Source organism: Ovis aries, chromosome 4 (genome assembly GCF_016772045.2).
Source record: "Ovis aries strain OAR_USU_Benz2616 breed Rambouillet chromosome 4, ARS-UI_Ramb_v3.0, whole genome shotgun sequence".
NCBI classification, from domain to species: Eukaryota; Metazoa; Chordata; class Mammalia; order Artiodactyla; family Bovidae; genus Ovis; species Ovis aries.
This window is the reverse complement of record NC_056057.1, coordinates 52,772,482-52,795,193: the sequence shown is the minus strand read 5'-3', so window position 1 is coordinate 52,795,193 and position 22,712 is coordinate 52,772,482. Positions and strand designations below refer to the sequence as shown.

Sequence of the window (22,712 nt, the reverse complement as noted above, 5' to 3'; positions counted from 1 at the left end):
GGACCTTTCTAGAACTCAGCCATCCAGTCATTTCAACTCCTCAACCACCAAGCTGTATATATATATAATATATATATTTTTTTAAGCCAGTGTATATGGCACATACAGATGAGCATCAAAGAGTTACCAATGGGAGGTCACAGGTCTTATTTTACCTAGTTCCAGTGCACATCCTTTGGCTTTGCTTAGCAATCTTATCAAAGGAACATTTTTTTTAATGCATATTCTATCTCCTACCCTACAGGCCATGGGGTCGCAAAGAATCGGACATGGCTGATGCGACTTAGCACGCACACATGCACCCTACCCCAAGGCTGATGTAGGAGTACCAACTTTCTATTTCCAGAGTAATACTCAGATGAAGAATTGACTGTTAATTTGTTTCCATGTCTGTTTCTTCCACAAAATGCAGAGCTCCTTGAGGATAAGAACTATGTATTATATATTTTTGTATCCTCAGCATTGTACAGTGTTTGACATATATTGCGTGCTCAGTCGTGTCCAATTCTTTGTGACCCCGTGGACTGTAGCCTGCCAGGCTCCTCTGTCCATGGGATTTTCCAGGCAAGAATACTGGAGTGGGTTGCCATTTCTTCCTCCAGGGGATCTTCCTGACCCAGGGATTGAACCATGTCTTCTGTGTCTTCTGCATTGACAGGCATATTCTTTACCACTGCAACACTTGGGAAGCCCCCTTGACATACATTAAATATCAGTATTTATTGAATGACCAAAGTTGATTACTTGCCTTTGAAGGAACCGTAGATTTTTAAGTAGCTTATTAAAAAGGAGAGAAAGCAGTTTGAAGCAGGCACACAATGACAACAAATAATAGTATGCCAGGTGACAAAAATATGAGAAAGACTGAAAAAACACATTAGTCTGGGATCACTTCATTTTGGAGCGAAAGAACATAGGGTATTGAAAGGGCTTCTAAAACTATTGCTGAATGCTAGCATAGTACTATAGTTTATGTTCATTTTGATGACTTACAGCCATCAAGTAAAGATTGAAATATTTTCTGAATATTTTGTTTAAAGATGCCGTCAAGTATGTGATGCATTTTGGAAAGATTTCCTTATAAAATTGCTTTGAAAAAGAAAACTTATGATTTTTAATAGGGCTTTCATGGTGACTCAGATGGTAAAGAATCTGTCTGCAATACAAGAGACCCAGGTTCACTCCTTGAGTCTGGAAAATCCAGGGAAGATCCCCTGGAGAAGGGAATGGCTACCTACTCCAGTACTTTTGCCTGGAGAAACCCATGAACGGAGGAGCCTGGCAGGCTACAGTCTATGGGGTTGCAAAGAGTCAGACCCACGACTGAGCAACTAATATATTCATTTTCACTTTATCCCAAATAATTCATTACTGAGGGTTCTATATAGCCAAGGCCTTACTACGTGAGGATAGCATAAGCATGTCTGGACTTTCTTGATTTAGCAGTGAGTAGTGGTCATTCAATCTACCTAATATGCGTCTCACAATGTACAGGTACTCTAGGGACAGAAACACACACACACACACACACACACTCTCTCTCTCTCTCTCTCTCTCTCTCTCTCTCTCTCTCTCTCTCTCTCTCTCTCTCTCCCAGAAGAACAGGTCACAGCCATTAAGGAATTTCAATTTTTCTAGACTTAGGAATTTTTTTTTTTAAATCAGAAGTCCTGAGGAATGGTTGTTAATGACTTTATCACCTATCAAACGTTGAGTATCCCTGTGGACCAGGTTTTTTGCTGGGTGCTGGATGATGGAGAACACAGTGACTGCTTGGAGGTGAGAGGAGGCCTGGGCCTGGAGGACCATGTTTCCATAAGGCTTCTGTCTCATTGTAGAAGTTTCTCCCGTTAGAGGCAGTTATGTCTTTTTTTCTTCCTGATGTCAAACAGTTTATGAGAAATAAGAAGAGTCATAAATCTTCAACTCTAAATTAAAGCATGTTTTAAATAGCTAAAAATGTAAAAGACTTATACAAGCTGCTCTCCTGTTCTTGACTATAGTCTCTCATCATGAGCCTGCTTGTAAATAAAAGGGAACAGGTAATCTGAGATCTCGCTTCTCCAGGTCCTTTGGGTTACCAAGGTTTATATGTGACTGGGCTTTGGACAGTCCTTCATTGTTGACAGATGGACTCCCTCCAGCAAGGGACAAGGAGCCATGAAGATTAAGCATTGCTTCAATGTAGTTTCTCCATCACAAATGAGGAAAGAAAGAATGTGCTCAGCTCCACTCCTCAGTAGAGCCAGACGCCTGATAAAGCAGAAACAGTATACCTGTAAAATTGCCAACGCAACGTCAAGGGTAGAGGGAAGAGTTGACAGAATGATTTATGAGGGTTTCTTGCAATAAGAACACGTCTAAAAATATACTTCCATGTCTTTCTCCTCTCAAGGATAAATGCTACAGAATTTATCCAGGGAATTGTGATACATAAAAGCCTGAGACCTTGTCACAGCCTAGGGAGACCAGGGTGAAGGGCAAGGAGAGGGGAAGCAGAAACAACAAACGAACAAGCATGCTCCAGGTGTGCCTTTAATCTTCTGTTGAACTGACATGGTTTTACAGATGTAAAACTGATTTTTTTTTGAAACATGTAAATATTGTAAATTTAATATGTGGCCTATTTAAAAAAAAAACTTACTGGGGTAAAATGAAGATACTTGGTTTCCAGATTTAAAAAAAATTTCCTCTGAGCTTCTATTTTAATATCAGTAGATCTGCAAAGGCAGCCACAGATTAGCATGTGGAATAGCTTGCTCTCATGGAAGCAGAGTTTGAAGCTGCATTTTATTTATGAACGGTTGAGAAAGAAGCTCTTGGAGCAGATAGAGTTGGCTTATCTTAACACCCTTTCTGGGCTCACTGCAGTTAGCCAGAGCTATTGGATATCCACATGGATTTCTTTGACTTCTGTAATGGCTGCCTTCAGACTCACCCTCAAGTTTACTTCCATCTCAAGCAGTGAGAATCCAGTTCAAAGGACCCTTCTGTTAACTGACTCTGTTTTGTAGGACATCCGCGTTTAGCCTAAAGACAAATCACAGTGCAGGTGATCTATTTCTTGGGCTGTGGTCTGTACCACAGTGCGTGGCATACAGTAGGTGCTAAGTAAATGCTAGATGACTACTATTCCTACTGTTACTTATACATTCAGCTCAGTCTCCTCTGCTTTCTATGCCATAGTAATAGAAGATGCCCAATCACAAAAGGAAGAGTAATATAAAAAACAACAATAATATTATTTGATGACATCTACTGTGTTAGGCAATTTATCTAAACTGTCACATTGAATTCTCACAACAACCCTGTAAGACACATTATCTTATGTTGTAGATAATGAAACAGCTCCAGAATCATAGATTTTCAACTTGTATTGAAATAAATTTTACTTATATTTATTTTCTAGGAAAAGTAAGAATTCAGAGTTCCCTATTTCTTCAGTATTCTTTTATCCACTCCCTGCATAAAGTCACTAGAGAGAAGTCCTTGATAAATGATTTTGGAGAATACCAAAGAGTGGTAAACACCTTTAATTTTGAGAAGTGCAGTCTGAACTCATCTTCATTTGTCTCATCTGAGAATAGCTGCAAGTAATCTCACCTGGGTAACTCTTGGTTCACCCTACAAGTCTCAGATGGGACGCTTACACTTGGCAGACATTTCTCTTGGTCTCCTAATCCGTTTGAGTGCTGTGTGTCTTCCTAACTCCCTCATGTGTTCTCTTAGTTGTTTATTTACCTCTCTCACCCCTTGAATTATAAGCCCCTTGGAGGGACTCTGCTCCTTGCTCTATCCCCAGCACCCCACCCAGGGTGACACTCGGCAGGTATGAACTGGTTGTGAGGGGGTGAGGAAAGGCCTGTTTCAATCTGAGCCTCAGAGCAGCTCTTGGAGGGTGTCAGAATTTCCCAGGGTGGCTGAGAGGTTAAAGCGTCTGTCTCCAATGCGGGAGACCTGGGTTCGATCCCTGGGTCAGGAAGATCCCTTGGAGAAGGAAATGGCAATCTACTCCAGTATTCTTGCCTGGAGAATCCCGTGGACAGAGAAGCCTAGTAGGTTACAGTCCATGGGGCTGCAAAGAGTCGGACATGACTGAGTGACTTCACCTTCACCACTGCTGCTGGTTTCAGTCCAGAGACCAAGTCTCCTAACCCCTCTCTCTTTCCCAGGCATAAAGCTTTTACACAAAGTCTCTCTCTCTCTCTCTTTTTTTTTTTCCCCCAATACAGCTTAAATAGATTTAGTTTCTTTAACCTTTCTTCTAGGGACTTTAGTCCTAATCTTTTCAGTGATTGCTGATTGTCATAACTTTCTAATTCTTTCTACTTCACATGCCCTATTTTAGCAAGGCATTAAATGGAACACGGGACAAAGCAGACCCATGTTTTTGGGTGTTATAGACTTTATCACACTGCATATTCAGTTCTGTCTAGTCAGTACCTCCTAGTCTTTGATGCTGCCTTAACCTGTTCATTCTACTTGTATAAAGTAGAATATATCTTGAGGAGTCAAACACTCTTTAAGCGTTTCGTGTTCAGTGTGTTCTCCAGGAGTGTAATTTGGGAGTTGTTTGTGCTCTGAAGAATGTGCGGGAAGACTCTTGGTGTCACAAGGGCCAGAAACAGGGCTGGCTCCTCAGACAGGACCTCACAGGGCCATCCCACGTGATTCCTGAGTAAGCCCTCTGGTATTCTAGTTCCCAGCTCACAGGGGTGACTCTTGACTCTCCACAGTTGACATGTCACATTATCTTCTTACCTCCTCTCTTCTGTAATCCAGAGAGGTCATTGAGCTTTCAGTTCATTTACCCACCCCTCTTACCTAGTTTATTCTCAGACCTGTACTTAATTCCAGACTGTGCCAAGTTTTGACTTCCCTGGTGGCTCAGACGGTAGAGTCTGCCTGCAATACGGGAGACCTGGGTTTGATCCTTGGGTTGGGAAGATCCCCTGGAGAAGGACAAAGCAACCCATGCTGGTATTCTTGCCTGGAGAATCCCCATGGACAGCGGAGCCTGGTGGGCTACATCCATGGGGTCACTAAGTCAGACACGACTAAAGTTCAGCATCTTCAGAATGCCTGAAGAAACATTCCCTGAGGCCTGCCATCCTTGAATAATTGATGCAATATTCTTTGAGCAATGACCTGTTAGTGTATCCAGCAAGGTCAGATGAAAAGCCTTCTGACTTACTAAGTTTTCAATTTTATGAATTGATTCTTACCAAAGCTAAATTAGTCTTTACCATTTGTTTTGCCTGAGTCCCAGCAGCTATGGAGATAGTATTCCTATGTCTATAGATGTCAGGAAATATCCAGTTTATGTTTCAAACTATACTCCCCAAAGTTTTCTGTCTAATGTTTAGGTATTTCAGCAGGCCCCCCCCTCATATTTTCAGAAATAATTTCCAGTGACTCTGATGAAAGTAGGCAAGGTATTCCTAGGTTTAAGACAGTCTGGTTTGCAAGGTGCACCTCTCATTTAATGGAGGAATATTTAACTAGATGCTTCCCTTCAGGGTGGCATCCTGCCTCCTCCTGCCACCCCCCTACCCGCCCCCCCCCACCGCCCCGCCCCGGGAAATAGCAGTAAAATCATCCATCTTTTAGCATCTCTCCTTTAGAGCTTCCTCTCCCTTTCAAGTGCAAGACTACTGTTTTCCTTTTGCTGTTTCGTTCCTTCATGCTTTTCAGCTTTATCCTCATATGCACCCTTGATAACATGAGCCTGAGCTCTGGGGGCTGGATAACTGTGTTTAGGGCTTTGCCCAGCCACCAGCTATGAAATAAGATGAATAGTAATATTGCCCTCACAGAGTTGAAGTGAGCATTGAGTTCTCTAGTCTTGAAATTGCTGTTGTACACTTTAAATACATAGATAGATTCAAATGGCAAGTACTAATTGTTAATATTTGTGCCCAGAATTGCCAAATGCCAGGTCTTAATGATGTTACCCAGAATGTTTAGTAAGACTATAAAAATTAGTAGGTTATTAAATGAACACCTTCCGCTCTCTGTAAATGCTTCTATCTCTGCTTCTCTCATTCTCTATTTGTCTGTTTCTTTTAGTGCCCACCATTCTCTCTCCCAACTCTGGTATATATAACTGGATGTAGTAGAGAAACCTGTTTTAATTGTTTCTGATGGTTGCTGTATAATTTTAAGTAAAACAATGTATAGAATGTTTATTTTTCTCTCTTTTAAAAACTCACATAATTTTTTCGCTTGTCAATTGGTTCTTCAAATTTTATCTCCGGTGGATCAATAATTTTTCAGTAGCTAATCTTTTTCTTTCCATTGCTTTATGCTTTTAGCTGGACTACCAAAGCACTTCACAATTCAGGCAGTGCTTTCCCTCTTTCTTTTAGAAATAGATTTCGTTGAATTCTATGTCCCCAGAAACTTACTGAAAAGTGTGTGTGTGGTACAGATATGAATGTTCATAATTATAGAATAACAAAGTGAATGGTCTATTTTGGTGACTTAAAAAAAAAAAAGGAAATGTTGAATCATTCATAGTGTGAGGAGGGGAATTTTGAGAATTTTAGGCACCTCAGAATCAGACTGTCAGTTACAAGCTTTAGGTTTGTAACTAGAATTGTTTGCTTGATTTTTTTTGATATCTTTTTTAGAAATCTGCCTCTTTCTATAGAGACTGTTATGTGGAAGTGACAAACCACAGTCTTTTTTTTTTTTAATGGCCAAGTGCAGGACCACGTTTCAGCTGTGCCTCTTCTTGCCTTATAGCCCTAGGCCGAGTCCTCCTTCCGTGCCTCCTCTACCTCCCCGAAAGAGTCCACTTAGTCATGTTGTGACTTTTGACTGAGCCCTTTGTTAGTCCAGATTTGTGATGGCAAATGATAGACCACGAGTCCTTCAAACTGGTTTGATTAAAGTGGGTGTGGGGGGAGGAGGGTTTGCTGAGACCAGGCCCACGGTCAGGAAAGACGGAATCAGTGCATTCTTCTACATCTCTGCCTTTGGGAAGGTCCACAAACGTCTGAGAAGGCTGATGTGTGGGACCTCAAGCAGGCCCTGTCCTTCGCTCACATGGCCCTCCTGTCTTCCTCCTGCTCACTTTGGTGTGGTTAGCTCCTGCTTACACTCCTGGACGTCTTCCTGAGCCCCCAGACCAAGATGCATACCTTTTAGGTGTTTTCGTGAAATTCTGTGCACGGGACCCTTCTATGCGCTTATCAAAACCGTCTGGTGATTGTTTATTTACTTGTCTGTTCGCAGCTAGACTTTGGCCTTCTAGAGGGCGGGAGCTATGTCTGATTCATGCTTCCATTCTTTGTCCACAGTCTCATTCATAAGCAGAGAGAAGCGTTTGTTGAATGAGTGAGCATGGGATCTCTGTTCATGTTGGTGACTTTGCTTTCTGGGCTGAGCTCGGGACAAATGCCAAAGCCTTTTCCCCTAATGACATAAAAGTCCTGCTTATAATGTTCTTCACTGAAACAGGATTGGATATGATCCCCTTCCACAAGTACTTCAGTTAAGAAATGTGAATATGCAAGCAAAAAACCATTTAGGTCAGTTGTTGTTTGGTTTGCAAAGTTTTGTGCAATTTCTAGATACAAATAATGACTTAAAATATACTTATAAAATGTGTAAGTGACCTTACTTAATGGGCAAGCAGATCTACTGTAGTGTTGATTTGAACAGAGTGGCAGGAGCTAGTCTTACAATTGTAATTTCATTTTTATTGGTTTAGTTTTCATCTTTTCTCCATTGAATCTAATTGCTTTGATGAGCAATTATAAGTTAGTTGAAAAAACTGTATTAATGTATGCTAACATTTCTTTTTCAGGGGTGATCATAGTATTAGAATCTTTATATTTAATACAGTTAGTTTTTGTTTGTTTTAAAGTTGAACTACCACTTGTTGGCTCATCAAAAACTCTGATGTGTGGGCCCCACACATCAGATATGTTTTATATTAGAGCATCTTCCATTCCTCTTAACAGTTCAGTAACCAGCTTTGATTTGACTCTTCAGTGGCTATAAATTCATGAAAATTGTTCGCAATGATAGTTTTCAAAACTGCTCTTTCTTCTTATATGTAATTGTTTTCTTTTAGGATATATAACTTGAACCTAGTATTCTGAGCCTGTGTGATGCTGAAGCATTTTAATGGCACTTGGCTATGATTCTAATAACTCTTATCATCAGAAACAAATGATTTCACCAGAAAGAAAAATGAGAGTTGGTTTTACTGGTGATATACTCATGTATTCCCTGTTCTCCCTCTTTCTTGTTTTTCAGTGAGCATGTTTTTGAACACATTAACACCGAAGTTCTACGTGGCCCTAACAGGAACTTCCTCACTAATATCAGGGCTTATTTTGGTAAGTGGTAGAATTCTTCCTATTTAAAAATGTGCTGATTATTAATATATGTGTTATATATGTGCAGGAAAAAACTCTGCAAGAGTACACAGCAGCAGCTTACAATGATTGCATGTATGTGTATGTTGAGTGGGAGACCTGCTAGAAGCCTTGCACTGTCCAGATTATGTTTTTAAAATATGTTTGAAACGAAAATTTTAAAAATTGTATGCTACTTTTGTTGAAGGGAAAAACAAAATGTAGGCGAAATGGAAAATACAGGAGGATGTAATTCTGTGTCAAATTCTAATGTCTGAGATACTCTATAGCAAGTGTGACTCAGCTAAACTAAAATGTTTTTCCTTCATTACTGTTTTCAAAATGGATTATTGGACATAATCAAGACCAGGAGAAATATAGCTCAGTTTCTTTAAATGTATTGACGAAAATGCGGCAGTTCTAAGCTTTTCCCCCCTTCATCTCCTTTTCTTCTAAAATTTACATATATTTCCCTATTGCTTCCTTGAAAAAAGATCCCAAATAGGCAAAAAGCAATATGATAATCATTTTCATTATCACATTGGCTCCATTGCCTTATACTCTAAAACAAATAGTGAAGTGTAATAAGTTATAATACTCACAGTAGTTTTCTTTAAGTGACCGTAAAGGGAGCCATCTAAACTAGTGGAATCACTCTAATATAGTTAAATTTATGTTAAGAATCTTTGAGGAGAAAGAAGTTTTAGAAAGTTTTTTTTTTCCCCTTCTGTACTTAATGCTGTGATTACTATTAATTATAGAGACATGGGCAAGAAAAAATACAATGAGGTAGCTACTAGTATTGTTTTCATTTTACTAATACATAAGCTAGATAGGAAGTAACCTGCCTTAGGTCACATAGCTGGAAAATAGTGGAGCAGGATTTCAACCCAGTCTGGCTTGCACCAGAGCCTGTGCTTTTATCACTCATTTCACCACCTTTCTGGTTAAGTGGGTGTCTCAGAATTTAATTAATTAATTAATTAAAGTTAAAGAATCCGCCTGAAATGCAGGAGACCTGGGTTCAATCCCTGGGTCAGGAAGATCCCTCGGAGAAGGGAACAGCTACCCACTCCAGTATTCTTGCCTGGAGAATCCCCATAGACAGAGGAGCCTGGCAGACAGCAGTCCATGGGGTTGCAAAGAGTCAGACATGACTGAGTGACTTTCACTTACTGGTGAAGTTCTCAGCTGTTTTTCTAGCTTCTGAACAAATGGCAGGTCTGAATTTTATTCTAGTAGTATCTCAGTGTGGGTTCACTAGCCTATAAATTAATTACCAGAATGCAGGTTGTTTCTTTTCACTCTGGTGTGTGTGTGTGCTTAGTTCAGTTGTGTCTGACTCTTTGCGACCCCCTGGATGGTAGTCCACCAGGCTCCTCTGTGCATGGGATTCTCCAGGCAAGAATACTGGAGTGAGTTGCCATTTCCTTCTCTAGAGGTTCACTCTGGTGAGCTAAGCCCAACAGTCGTTTTCCCTTCTCACTTAGGGATGATGACGTTCCATCTACCTGCTTCTCTCCTCTGAATAAAGGGATTTTCTTGGACCATGACCATCTTTGCAGACCTAGGCTGGTGACGCTTTCTCCCTGTGTGTGAATTGCAGTTGCTGATGCCTGATGATCACTGTTATGCTGTTTTATGATATATTTGCTTTGTTGCTTTCTTAGGAACTAGAGAGTTCTCCTGACTGACATAAAACTTTGTGCAAAGGAAATCCTCTGATGTGGGAAGATTTTGAAAGGCCTTCTCAAAAATGCTTGGTTTATAATGAGGTCAGAGTCACTACCATGTGTGGGAATAGCTCTCGTTTGCTTTAGGCTCCAGCTTTAGAGATTGTTGACCCTGGGGCTATCGGCTCTTGGGGATGCAGCTTTGCTAGCCCTTGCAATGCACCCTGGGCTGAGGTTTCTCTTCGGCTACTGTTCCTTTCTGTCAAGTGCGTTTCATGGAGAGGCAGCATTGGGATAAAGGATCGGGTGCTTTGCGAAATAGCTGTGTGCATAGAATTGCATAGTGGTTTCCTGGCACCAGAGAAACAATTACCTAACTACTCTTTCCTGAGCAATGTCAAGGGAGCCAGATGGTGAACACAGAAGCTGCAGGGCTGCCCCTGAGGAAATTTCTTGTTTGGGGACCTCAGGATTCCTATGCTGGAGGCCGAAGTTATCATGCAGTGTGATGTCTTAGGCAAAGAGAGCTAAACACAAACAAACAAACAAAACCCCTGCTATTTTTACCCTATGAAGGAAAAATCAATTAACTGAACAACATACATAGAAATAAAATGTGTTTGGCAAATGTTGCTGTCTTTCACACTAATGTGTTTAAAAATAAATGAGGACATGGCAGCATGTATTTTACTAGATGTCACTGCTATCTCTTAATTTTACAGATTGAAAGCCAGCAGTGAGTTTGTTACACCACCTACTTCTCACTCTTCTCTTACAGTTCCCAGGCCCATACCCCATCCGGGCACCTCTATCCTTGTTGATCTTCATGCTGCCCCTTGACCCACTTATCACAGTAGTTCTCATCTCAGCCCAGTCCCAGCCACAGGAACTGTACCTGTTGCTGCTGCTGCTGCTAAGTCGCTTCAGTCGTGTCCGACTCTGTGCGATCCCATAGACGGCAGCCCACCAGGCTCTGCTGTCCCTGGGATTCTCCAAGCAAAAACGCTGGAGTGGGTTGCCATTTCCTTCTCTAATGCATTAAAGTGAAAAGTGAAAGTGAAGTCGCTCAGTCGTGTCAGACTCTTCGAGACCCCATTGACCGCAGCCTACCAGGCTCCTCCATCTATGGGGTTTTCCAGGCAAGAGTACTGGAGTGGGTTGCCATTGCCTTCTCCAGTTATCACAGTCCAGACCCACCAATTTAGTCTTTTATCTGCTCTGGGAAGGACAGGCCCAGTCTGCTTGACGTGGCCTCTGTGGGTGATGTTTATTTCTATGGAAAACATTTATGGGTTTTATTTTTGCTTTTGAGAATGGTAAGGTAAATATGTGGAGAAAATGCTCCCTTAATTTCTAAAAATATTGGTAGAATAGAGAAAATGCTGCCATACTGACATTTATAATAGACCCCTGTATCCCTGTTAATGTTAATGTTAATGTTAGACATGCTCCTATGCCTGCGGGTTATGCATATATGTTCAATAGAGGGATATGGGAAAAAGCAGCCAAAGCATAATTTTTAAAAATGAGAATCAAGAATAAAAAAGAAAATTAAAATAGTAAATAAAAGTTAATTCAGGGATCCAGAGTAAAACAATAGTTTTCAGGAAAGTGAAAGAAGAGATAATAATTAGATAGGAATCAGTTGTAAATGCCCTTTTGTTGTGTTTTCCACTCTATGCCAGGTACTGTTTTAAGTACTTTGAGTATATTATTTCATTTAATTCTAAGTGAATTCTAATATTAACTTTATTGAAATTCTAAGTGGTTGATATAGCCAGTGCCTCTAGCTGTTGAGTATTTTTGTTGTTGTTCAGTCACTCAGTCATGTCTGACTCTTTGCAACACCATGGACTGCAGCATGCCAGGCTTCCCTGTCCTTCACCATCTCTTGAAGTTTGCTCAGACTCATGTCCATTGAGTTGGTGATGCCATCCAGCCATCTCATCCTCTGTCATCCACTTCTCCTCCTGCCTTCAATCTTTCCCAGCATCATGGTCTTTTCTAATACGTCAACTCTTTGCATCAGATGGGCCAAGTATTGGAGCTTCAGCTTCAGCATCAGTCCTTTCAATGAATATTCAGGTTGATTTCCTATAGGATTGACTGGTTTGCTCTTCTTGTAGTCCAAGGGGCTCTCAAGAGTCTTCTCCAGCACCACAGTTCAAAAACATCAATTCTTTGACACTCAGTCATTTTTATTGTCCAGCTCTCACATCCATACATGACCACTGGAAAAACCATAGCTTTGACTATATAAACCTTTGTAGGCAAAGTGATGTCTCTGCTTTTTAATATGCTGTCTACATTTGTCATAGCATTTCTTCCAAGGAGCAAGTGTCTTTTAATTTCATGACCAGAGTCACCATCCACAAGTGATTTTGGAGCCCAAGAAAATTAAGTCTGTCATTGTTTCCATTGTTTCCCTATCAATTTGCCATGAAGTGATGGGACTGGATGTCATGATGTTCATTTTTTGAATGTTGAGTTTTAAGCCAGCTTGCTGAGTATAAACCGACACAAAATTTATGTAATTTTGCCAAGGATACATGTAACAGACAGATGGTGGGATTTAAATTTGGATCTGTCTGACAATGCCCTCTGTCCCCTCCTGTTTGAAAGTAAGGGAGTGAAAAAAAAAAAAATAAAAGTAAGGGAGTGGGACTAGAAGCTTGTTATGGCTCCTTTCAACTCTTTTTCATTCATCTAAAATCTTGACCTCCACTTGACTTGAAAATTATGCAGTTGCAGGGCTAGAGGAAGGAACCCTCAGAAGTCATCCAGTTTAAGTCAGTAAAAACCTAAGGAATAGGCACCCAGAAAACCTATGACTTGTAAGGTCACCTTGCTAGGTAAGAGTATAAGGAAGATTAAAAGTTTAAATTTTCACTGCTTTGTCCCAGGATCATTGTTCATCTCATAAATGTGTTGACTAGGAAGATGGATTGCAGCAGTGTGTAGTGGGTGATGTGTTCCTTTTAACAGACCCACCGAAGTAGACCACGTAGATAAGAAAGCAAAAAGAAGGAAAGGAAAAGAGAAAAGAAGATAAAAGAAAGAGGGAGGCAGAGAGACTATAAACATCTCTGGAGGAAACTTTTTCCAATCAGCTGTGGCTTAGGTCAGATTTGGTTAGTCTAGAACATAAAGCATCACTTACCACAATTTATAATTCCACTTATGATATTTATGGTCTTATCCTCTCTGTGATGGAAGCATCGTATAGGCTGAAATATATCTGTGTGATACCTTGCTAATTCTTAAATATTTGTTGAATGCACATAGATTCAGTGAACAAATGAATTAATTGACTGTGTCTGGGAATTATCTGGGAGCTTGTTTAAAGTGATGGATTCTGAATACTGCTCCAGACTAACCAAGTCAGAATCCCTGGAAGAAAGCTGGCCCCCAGGATTAGCTGACAGAGCTTTGGGCGTCATGGCAAAGACTCACATCTCCCAGTTGTCAGTGGTCGCTAGGTGACTTTACCCCAGGACAATGATCCTCCTGTCCAGGTCATAGTCATTAATGCTGCAATGCAGACACTGAGGTGGGGATGGATCACTGGCTGTTGACCTTGAAAAGAACCTCAGTTCTCTTCCTTTTTTCTTTTCTTGAAGCCTTGGCATTAGGTGGCCAGGAATGGAGGTGGAAGGACATGAAGACAAGTTCTTTACACATCCCCTTCAACTGGTTAGGGGAACAGATGGCTGGTGGGGCGATTGGCTGAGGTCAAGGAAGAAGGAGACCAAGTCCTGTACCATAGCTCTTCAGTATTTCTAAACAAAATAGGAAGGAGCCAGGAATGTTTAAAAACAAGAAAGAAAATTGTCTTGAGGAATTGGGAGGGACTTTGAAAGAGTCAGTGATTCAGAGCAAAGGATCTACTTGAGAATTCTAACAGGAAACTTCTAAAAAGGTTTCGGATATTACTATAACCCATGCCAACTGCCTTGGTTTATCTTCTTTAAGCCTAGAAGATCACCTCTTGCCAAAAATCTGTTTACCACCAGATGCATTTCTGAAGACATAGAGCAGGTGTCAGTTTTGCAGCCTATTTGAGAGTAGACTGCCAGAGTTTCATATTTCCTCTTCAGTCTCTACCATAGCTGTATCTATCCTGTGATATCATCATCTATTTAATCCTTGGGAAACACATAGCCAATTTCAGGCTGTGACATCTTTGTGTTTCCCATGGGTTTAATGGAGTTTGTGTGGAATCATTATGGTGCTTCTCTGTGGAAATCCCGAAGCATTTTTGAGTAAGATAGGAAAGTCCCCATAAGTGAAGAGAAAGAAGTATTATATATGCAAAACATGCAATTCAAGAAGGGGAGTTCTTAATGGATAGGATAAATCCAGGCATCTTCAGGAAAGATTCGGCTTTTAGGTTCGCAAGTCAGATGAAAGGGCCTTATTTGTTTACTCTTTGCCAGACTTTTGTTCCTTCCCTGCTGGTGAAAATGAGGTGTTTGCATCTTAGGCCAGCTGCAGACCTGAATCTCCACTCCCAGCCTGCAGCTGCAGGGCTCCTTGATCCAGTAGTAATGGAGAAGGTTACAAGGCCTAGAAAACTGGGTTCCTGACAAATGAGTCTTTGTTTTAAGTGTAATCCGGGTCCTGAGTATAGCAATGGCCCTTTGGTCCTGTAAGGTATAGATCCAAACCATTGCTTTGATCCTCACATTCCCAATTCCACCCCCTCTTTCCTTATGCTCAGAAGATAATCCTTACCTGCATCTCCACTAAGATAACTATCACCTACTTTTCATCCCTTTGTTGCCTTTTTACCTGTGAAACAGGTCGTCTCACACCCTGTTTCCCAAATAGAATGTATTTGTCTGTGCACTCATGCTTCCCATAAGTTACCTTTCTCAGGCAGGGCAAATGTTCTTCCTGGGCTCTTGGTGTCCTGCCTCTTAGTAATTTGTACTCTTTTGCACTTCAGGTTCTCTCATTCCACTTGATTCTTTCCTTTCCGACAAATATATATAGGTCTCCCTTTTTTAATAACTAACAAAATGAACACAAAACCTCTCATTGGTCCTGCTCTTTATTAAGACAGTATCCCATAAGTCACCAGACCAACCCTTATCATCCATCCATTCAACCTTTCAGCCGTCTCTCCATTCAGTTTTCAACCATCCATCCATCCAACATTGAGTGACTTTTTTTACACATTATATTACTGAGCCCCACAGAATCAAGAGAACCAACTAAGACAAACAACTTGGCTGTCTTGCAATACATTAGGGCCTTTACCTTTCATCAGGATGGTAGGGTCTTACTGACTTCCCAAATAACAAATCTAATCGGTGCTTTTTAGTTCTCATCTTACTTGATCTGTATAATTCTTGGTGTAGACAGATTACATTTTAAAAGACTATGAAATGTATCAATTTATATTTTAATTTTGTGGTTATTTGTCAGATTTTAAAACTGTTTTGTTCCACAATGGCAATTCCATTAAGCTACTAGCATGTCTAAGGGCTAATTTTAAAATCTAAATTTGTTTATGAGAGCTTTGCTGTTTACATTGTAGGTTATGCACCAGGGAGAATAATTCAAAGTGACACCAAATATGTGTGTGTTAAATAACACCATCTGCCCATTTGGATCTGTGCAGCTTTTTAAAAATACTGTGAGGTTCTGGCCCAAGCCTGCTGTGTTTCAGGATATGAGACAGATCATTGGTGCTAAGACCCCAGATTAGAGGTTTTGGTTTGAAGTTTAAGAAGGCTTTAAGTCCTGTCCCACTTACTTTTAGTAGCTTTTCGTTTAATTCATATTGGAGTACCTGTCCCATGGTATTGTAGATACCAGTATAAAGGTCTGTATTGGATAAGAAGCCACATCTACAGCTCTAATAGGACAGGCTTGAGAAGATCCTCCTTTGCCTTCCAAACAGTTGCATGAATAACCCAGTCTTCACTAAAGTCTGTTATCTTGCATTAGAAATACTGCTTGGAAGGTCTGTGTCCTCTTATAATGCAAATGCTCCATTAATATGAAGCATTTATACCTTGGGATGTATTATCCAGTCCCATTTGATAGATTTCTGGATTACGTTTGATAGCTAAGCAGACAAAGAGACAGTAGAATAGGAGGGCATTTGGAAGTGAAGATTTGAAAAGGAAAATGACAAGTAAATCTGTTAAAATGAGCAAGAGATTTATAAAAAGATATCTTGTTTTAGGGCCCTAGTAAGATTAGTGGCACAAGAACTGAGGCTTCGGGTTAAATAGCTACTGAGTTGGCTTTGTGACTTTGGACTACCTTAACATGTAGCCCTCATGCATTCTAAATGAAACTGAGGGTTCCTTTTAGTGCTGGGGTTCTCTGATTTGGCTGGATAAACTGAGAAATCCTAAAGAGTCACAAAATGGGGTTGTGTGTGTGTGTGTGTGATGAGAGCAAACTGTGAGAGGCGTTGTGGGCCTGTGGCATGGATTGGTAGTGTCAGGGGCCCTATCTGTGCTCTGTGACCCTGGAGCACAGCCTATGCTTGTTACGGAGTGTTTAGTGCTGTGCTACTGAATAAATGAAGGCCTGGCAGGTGCCCAAGCAGCATAATATAAAAAGCAGAGTCTTGAGGCAAAGAAAGCTCTTTCCCACAAGTGATTGAGAGCCATTGCTAGTTCTGTGACCATTGTTCTGGGTCCTTTGGAGCCTTCCTTCTCTTCAATAAAGGCAAAGCCAAAATCTTTTTTGGGGGGAGGGGGGACTGCGGTGGTCGGGACCAAATGGTAAGCAGCCTCCTTTTTCACAATGGTTAACAGGGCTTTCAGCCAACCATTTAGTAACAGACAATATGCTGTATTAGCCTAAACTGTAGAGTAACAAGAGGAGTGCATCATAGCAGTATGTGAGCTGTGCTGCCTGTAGGAGGTATGCACAGCATCAGTGTGGTAAATAATAGCTTTGCTGTTACTTTTGAGAACCAGCTATACAGCAAGCACTGAACTAAGTCTTTTACATGGGGTTTGAATCTGGGTGATTTACATGAGTGTGAAATTAAGGACACTCAAGGATAAATAACAAATGTGGTTTACACTTTATAGTTGAAGAAACTGATACTAAAATAGATAAAATAACTCCCTTGAGGTTACAAACTCCCTTCTGGATCTATGGTTCGTAAATTTACCGTTCTTGAATGCTGTTCTTTCTTCAAACAACATCTCTTATTCCTCATGTTCCTACATTATAGACTAGTCCTATCCCTTCTTAGCTTTTACATCATATTCTCCCTGTCTGCCCAGTCGGATTACTTAAATGTCTGTCTTAACATGTGAAAATTCATAGAGTCAGAAGGGGGGACTCCTTGGCATTAAATCAAGTTCTCCTGTTATAGAATTGCAAACATTTGGTTTGATTGATAGTTCCTTCTGGTCATTTGTAGATGTTTTTTCTGTCTTTTAAAGGAATTTTTGGTAGAACAAAATAGAGAAATACCAATTTTTAAATGATAGCCCAAAGTGTGTTACAAAGAACTTAACTTTTCCCTTCTTTCATGTGTTAAAAACATTAAGTCCTCTGTTTTGGGAGGCCAGTCTAGCTAAAGGTTTGTCACTTTTGTTGATCTTTTCAAAGAACAACCTTTTGGCTTCATTGATTATATAGTACTGGTTTTTTGCATTCATTCATGAAGTATTTATCAAATCCTGGATATACAGTCATGAACAAAACATGTTTTTTACTCTCTCAAAATTCTTACTCTAGTGGGACATGTAGATATTGAACAAATGTCATAAATGCTGCCAAGAAGAAAAGCACGGTGCTTTCGAGAGAGGCAAGAGAAGCTAACTGTAGATCTGGTGACTAGGAAAGAGCTCTGAGGAGGTGACATTTAGACTGAAATGAAAGGATGAGAGGCATCATCTTGTTTTTATGAAATAAGGATAAAGGGAATTAATTTTATGTAGTTCCACATTCTATATTATAAAAGTATAGTTCTTAGGAGACTCTGGGATATAGTTGATTCTTAAATTTCTTCTCTGTAATGATTTGTGACTGCTTATGGAACAGATTCAAAATCAGACAGGGAGGCCAGGAAAGGATGTGGGGAGAGCAGCTTCAGAGAGTGGTGAAAAGTGTTCAAGGGGAGGTGGGGCAGGTGGGAGGAATTGCGGGAGGTCGCTTGCTTCCCCCTTGCTTAGGAGTCCTGATTTCAGTCTAGTCATGTGAGCATCATTGCTTCTTTCCTCTTTTAATGAAAGTTATTTCTTTTCTTCTTTGCAAACAGCACATTATTGGTAGGCTCGTGAGCTAGGAGATGTTAATGGTGTACAACAGATACTAGTGTTTATAAAGCACATCTCAGCTGGCAGACATTATTGAGTCTCTCAGCAGTTGGGTGCCAGAGTACCATGAACTGGGATAACTATTACTCTTCCTGTAAAGCTAGATTTCTCTAAGGAGATTTTTTTTTTTTTAAGGAATTTTGCTGTCTTAAAAATCTTATGCAGGTATGGCTTTATCAGAATAGAAAATGCCAAATATTGGAATATTTCATAAGCCACACTTTTAAAACTAGCTTCTTTGTATTTATTTCTGGAATTGCTTTTCAGCTGTGGTGATTTTATTATCAATATTATATAAATTTGGAGGAAAGTAATAATGAACAGCTCTTAACAATGTTCTTTTACCATGACTGGGTATATAAATTTTCCTTAAAAGCCAGTATTAAGTGGATAAAACAACACTGAGAAGTTAAAATGAAAATGGTATTTGCTGCTGCTGCTAAGAATTTCTTAATTTTTAGAATTAAACAGTTTTTTTTTCTGAATAAATATGTTTAAACCAGTATTTAAGGTGGGTATAATTAGTAGATACAACGTATTTTATGAGTATGTACAAAATTATAGCTGGTAACAGGACCGTAATCATGCTTACTATTTTTCTGTTCTAGATATTTGAATGGTGGTATTTTCGCAAGTATGGAACATCATTCATTGAACAAGTCTCAGTAAGCCACTTGCGCCCCCTCCTGGGAGGGGTTGACAACAATTCCTCCAACAATTCTAATTCCAGTAACGGGGACTCAGATTCCAACAGGCAAAGTGTCTCAGGTATGGAAAGTCCTTCAGTTTGCAATATTTACTTACTTTTACTACATTATTATGACTATAAGACAGTAAGAATGTTGTTATTTAAATATTAGACTTCAAAGAAAAATGCAATTTATTTTCCCAAGGAGTTGACAGCTTCTGCCAGAGAAGTTGAGTGTAAGCATCTCAGGTAAAGGAAATAGGTATCTTGTTTAATTTGACTTTTTCTTCCCTAGTGGCTCAGTTGGTAAAGAAGGTGCCTGCAATGCAGGGGACCTGGGTTCGATTCCTGGGTTGGGCAGATTTCCCTGGAGAAAGAAATGGCAATACACTGCTGTATTCTTGCCTGGAGAATCCCATGAACAGAGGAGTTTGGTGGGCTACAGTCCATGGGGTTGCAGAGTCAGACACAGCTGAAGCAACTGAGCACACAGGCACGCAAGCTGCTTCTCTGTTGCCAGTCTTGAATTCTGTCACAATCTTTTCCCCGTCCGTCTCATTTTGTGAACATGCCATGTTTTCTCACCACCCTCTGCCCAGAAGCCTGTTTGCCCTCTTTCTGTGCTCGCTTATCTTTCACATGTGCTGTGCTGTCGCTTCCAACTCTTTGCCACCCCATGGACTGTAGCCTGCCAGGCTCCTCTGTCCATGGGATTCTCCATTCAAGAATACTGGAGTGGGCTGCCATTTCCTCCTCCAGGGGATCTTCCTGACCCAGGGATTGAACCCACGTCTCCTGCATTGGCAGGCAGATTCTTTACCACTGAGCCACACAACCCAACTCAAATGCTACCTCCAGGGAAACCCTCTCTGAGAGGCTGTGCACTCTCTCTCCACCTTTGTTGACTCATAATATTTTTACTTTTAGCAACATTTACTAAATTATAATGAAATGTTTAACCTTACTGCTTAATCATAGTATCTCTAGCATTTTGAATAGTCTCTACTTTATCATTGAAACTCAGTAGATGAACGAATGAGGACATACAAAGCCTGTAATTTCTCCCCTCATAAAAGAAGAGGGATGAATATAATTTCCTAGATTGGTCTCTTCATCAATTCAGTAAACATTTCCCAAATATCTAATGTGAACCTGGCCTGGTTCATATGAACATTATGGTTTAAAAATAATGCCAGAGTGCTTGCCCCCATCGAACTCTTGTGTCTGCTGAAGGAAGCAAAGTGTTCAGTGCTGTGATCATATGAGGGAAACGTGCAACACTGCGGAGTACAAAGGAGGGGTTCCCAATCCAAACTAGGGGAGGAAGTTTGCTTCTTGAGGGAGATGGCACCAGTTCTGAGACTTGAAGGGTGAAGAAGAGATAAAAGAACTAAGTCAGATCTTTTTTTCTTTTCTCCGTAAAATAACTCAGTCCATATTTCATAACTCTCTAGCCAGGTGATAGGCATCAATGAGCATTGTGTGTATGTATGTGTGTGTGTGTGTATATACATATATATGGAGAAGGGGATGGCAACCCCTTCCAATATTCTTGCCTGGAAAATCCCATGAACAGGGGAACCTGGTGGGCTACAGTTGAGGGGGTTGCAAAAGAGTCAGACACGACTTGGGACTAAATAGCAACTACATGTATGTGTGTATGTGGGCTTCCCAGGTGGCTCTGTGGTAAAGAACCTGCCTGCCAATGCTGGAGATGCAGGAAGCTCGAGTTCGATCCCTGGGTTGGGAAGATTCCCTGGAGGAGGGCATGGCAACCCACTCTACTATTCTTGCCAGGGAAATCTCATGGACAGAGGAGCCCAGTGGTCTGTAGTTCATGAGATCACAAAGAGTCAGACATGAATGAGCAACTGAGCATACAGCCCACACACACGCACACACACACACACGTGCATAATATATAATATCTGATGTTGATTCAGTGCTGTTTTATTAATAATATACCCTTTGCCAGCACGCCATGGTAATGGGCACCTCTGGGTACACATTTATTTCATTCTAAAGGGTACATGTGTGAGAGATGGTGCCACTGAGGTAACAAAATTGTCTGGGACTTTATAAACTCATCCATTTTGTGAAAGAAACAGAAAGAGATCTGAGCAAATAAAATACCACGTTGACCAACTATTCTTACATGGGTGGCATATTATTCTAATGAGGAATCTTGATCCTGCAAACATTGTCACATAAGCAGTGTGGATAATCAACATCACTTTGCATCTTTTGGAAGAACCTGCAGGTTAAATGTACTCTGTCTGACCCAAGTTACTGTAGTCTTTGGATGACACAGAACATTGTAGAAAATTAATAGATTAAACACAGAAAGCAGCCTCATTTAAGGACATTTTTATTGTGAATGTGCTTTTATTTTCATTAAAATTCTTTCTACCCAATTTAAATCTCTTGACATCATTCCTTAATGTGACAAAGAGTTTATACTCTCCTTATTATCACTGTTACTTTGCTCTCTCTCTCTCTCTGTGGGTGCCTTGAACAAATCTTATGCATTATATAAATCTTGATGCTACTCTTAGTGCTTGTATAGCAGCTTTTAAAGGGAAAATTATAGTCCTTTATAAAAATACATTCTACAGTAATGATCATGGAAATTCCCAGTTTTAATTGTATTGAGTTTTTACTTCACCCAGATTGAGCTTTTGAGTATTATTATTAATTCTCTTCCTCCAGTATTGGCTGAATGTCTACTACTATGCATTCAGTATTTCTATTCATCTCCTATAATAGATATAGCTTTTATGATCTGATTTCATAACAGTATTCAGATAATTACATTTAGGAAAACAGAAATTACTCTGTCCTAGTGTGTTTAGGGCTCCCTCAGCCCACTGCTCCTTGACATTTGGGTTTCTACTATTTCACTAACTCAGCTCAACACACATGTATGTTGTTATGGAAATGCCAGCTAACATGGGACTAATACCATTTCTCACTTCTCTTTTCTTGTAGTGATTTTTATTTTTGAACAAGAAAAATGCTATTATATGAAAGTATGTTGTCTCTCTATATCTTTACCCATAATCATTGTCTACTTTATTGTCTGGTTTCAGCTAAGTATAAAGGAAAAAGAAGATCCAAAGCTGAGAGTAATTAATATATTTTATTAAAATGGAGGAATTTGTTTCAAAATTTATACTGCCTTAGTAATAACAAAATTACTATTGCGTTAATAAAAGAATCATCACAAGACATTTCTTGGCTGAATATTACATGAAATAAACATGGCTAACAAAGTCCCATGAACACTGGCAAAGGCAGTTAAATGGTATTCCTTATTTGAAAAAAATCATCGAAAAAGCTAAAACAGAATACTATTTATATAAGCATTGGACTATATGAAAACTCGTAGTATAGCTCTTTCCTTAAAATCATTTGTTTTATTAAAAGCTGAAAGACCTGGCCTACCTAAGAATAATTTGCAGTGGAGAAATGGGAATTGATTGTTATAGGACAGACTGTTCATATGCTGTTTAACATTTGGATCTGTGTAAATTGGCCCAAGTGCAAATCCTCTCAAAATTTGCAGTGATCTTTGTTTATGGACCAGAGCAGAAATGTATAATTAATAATACAGCTTCTTAATCTAGCCAAATTCCTGATTGTTTGGCTTAGGTTAGCATTTGTGAACATTTCACTTGTCTCA

General features: G+C 40.0%; 1 protein-coding gene across 20 annotated transcripts in view; it reads left to right on the top strand.

Annotated features, from left to right (window-relative positions):
* The window catches only part of ST7 (suppression of tumorigenicity 7), a 273,040-nt gene that overhangs the window by 142,196 nt on the left and 108,132 nt on the right, over window positions 1–22,712 (top strand). For all 20 annotated transcript variants that reach the window (XM_027968340.3, XM_027968338.3, XM_060414354.1 and 17 more), the window contains 2 exon segments: window positions 8,269–8,351; window positions 18,951–19,110. In XM_027968340.3, the coding sequence (XP_027824141.1) occupies window positions 8,269–8,351; window positions 18,951–19,110 (243 nt within the window).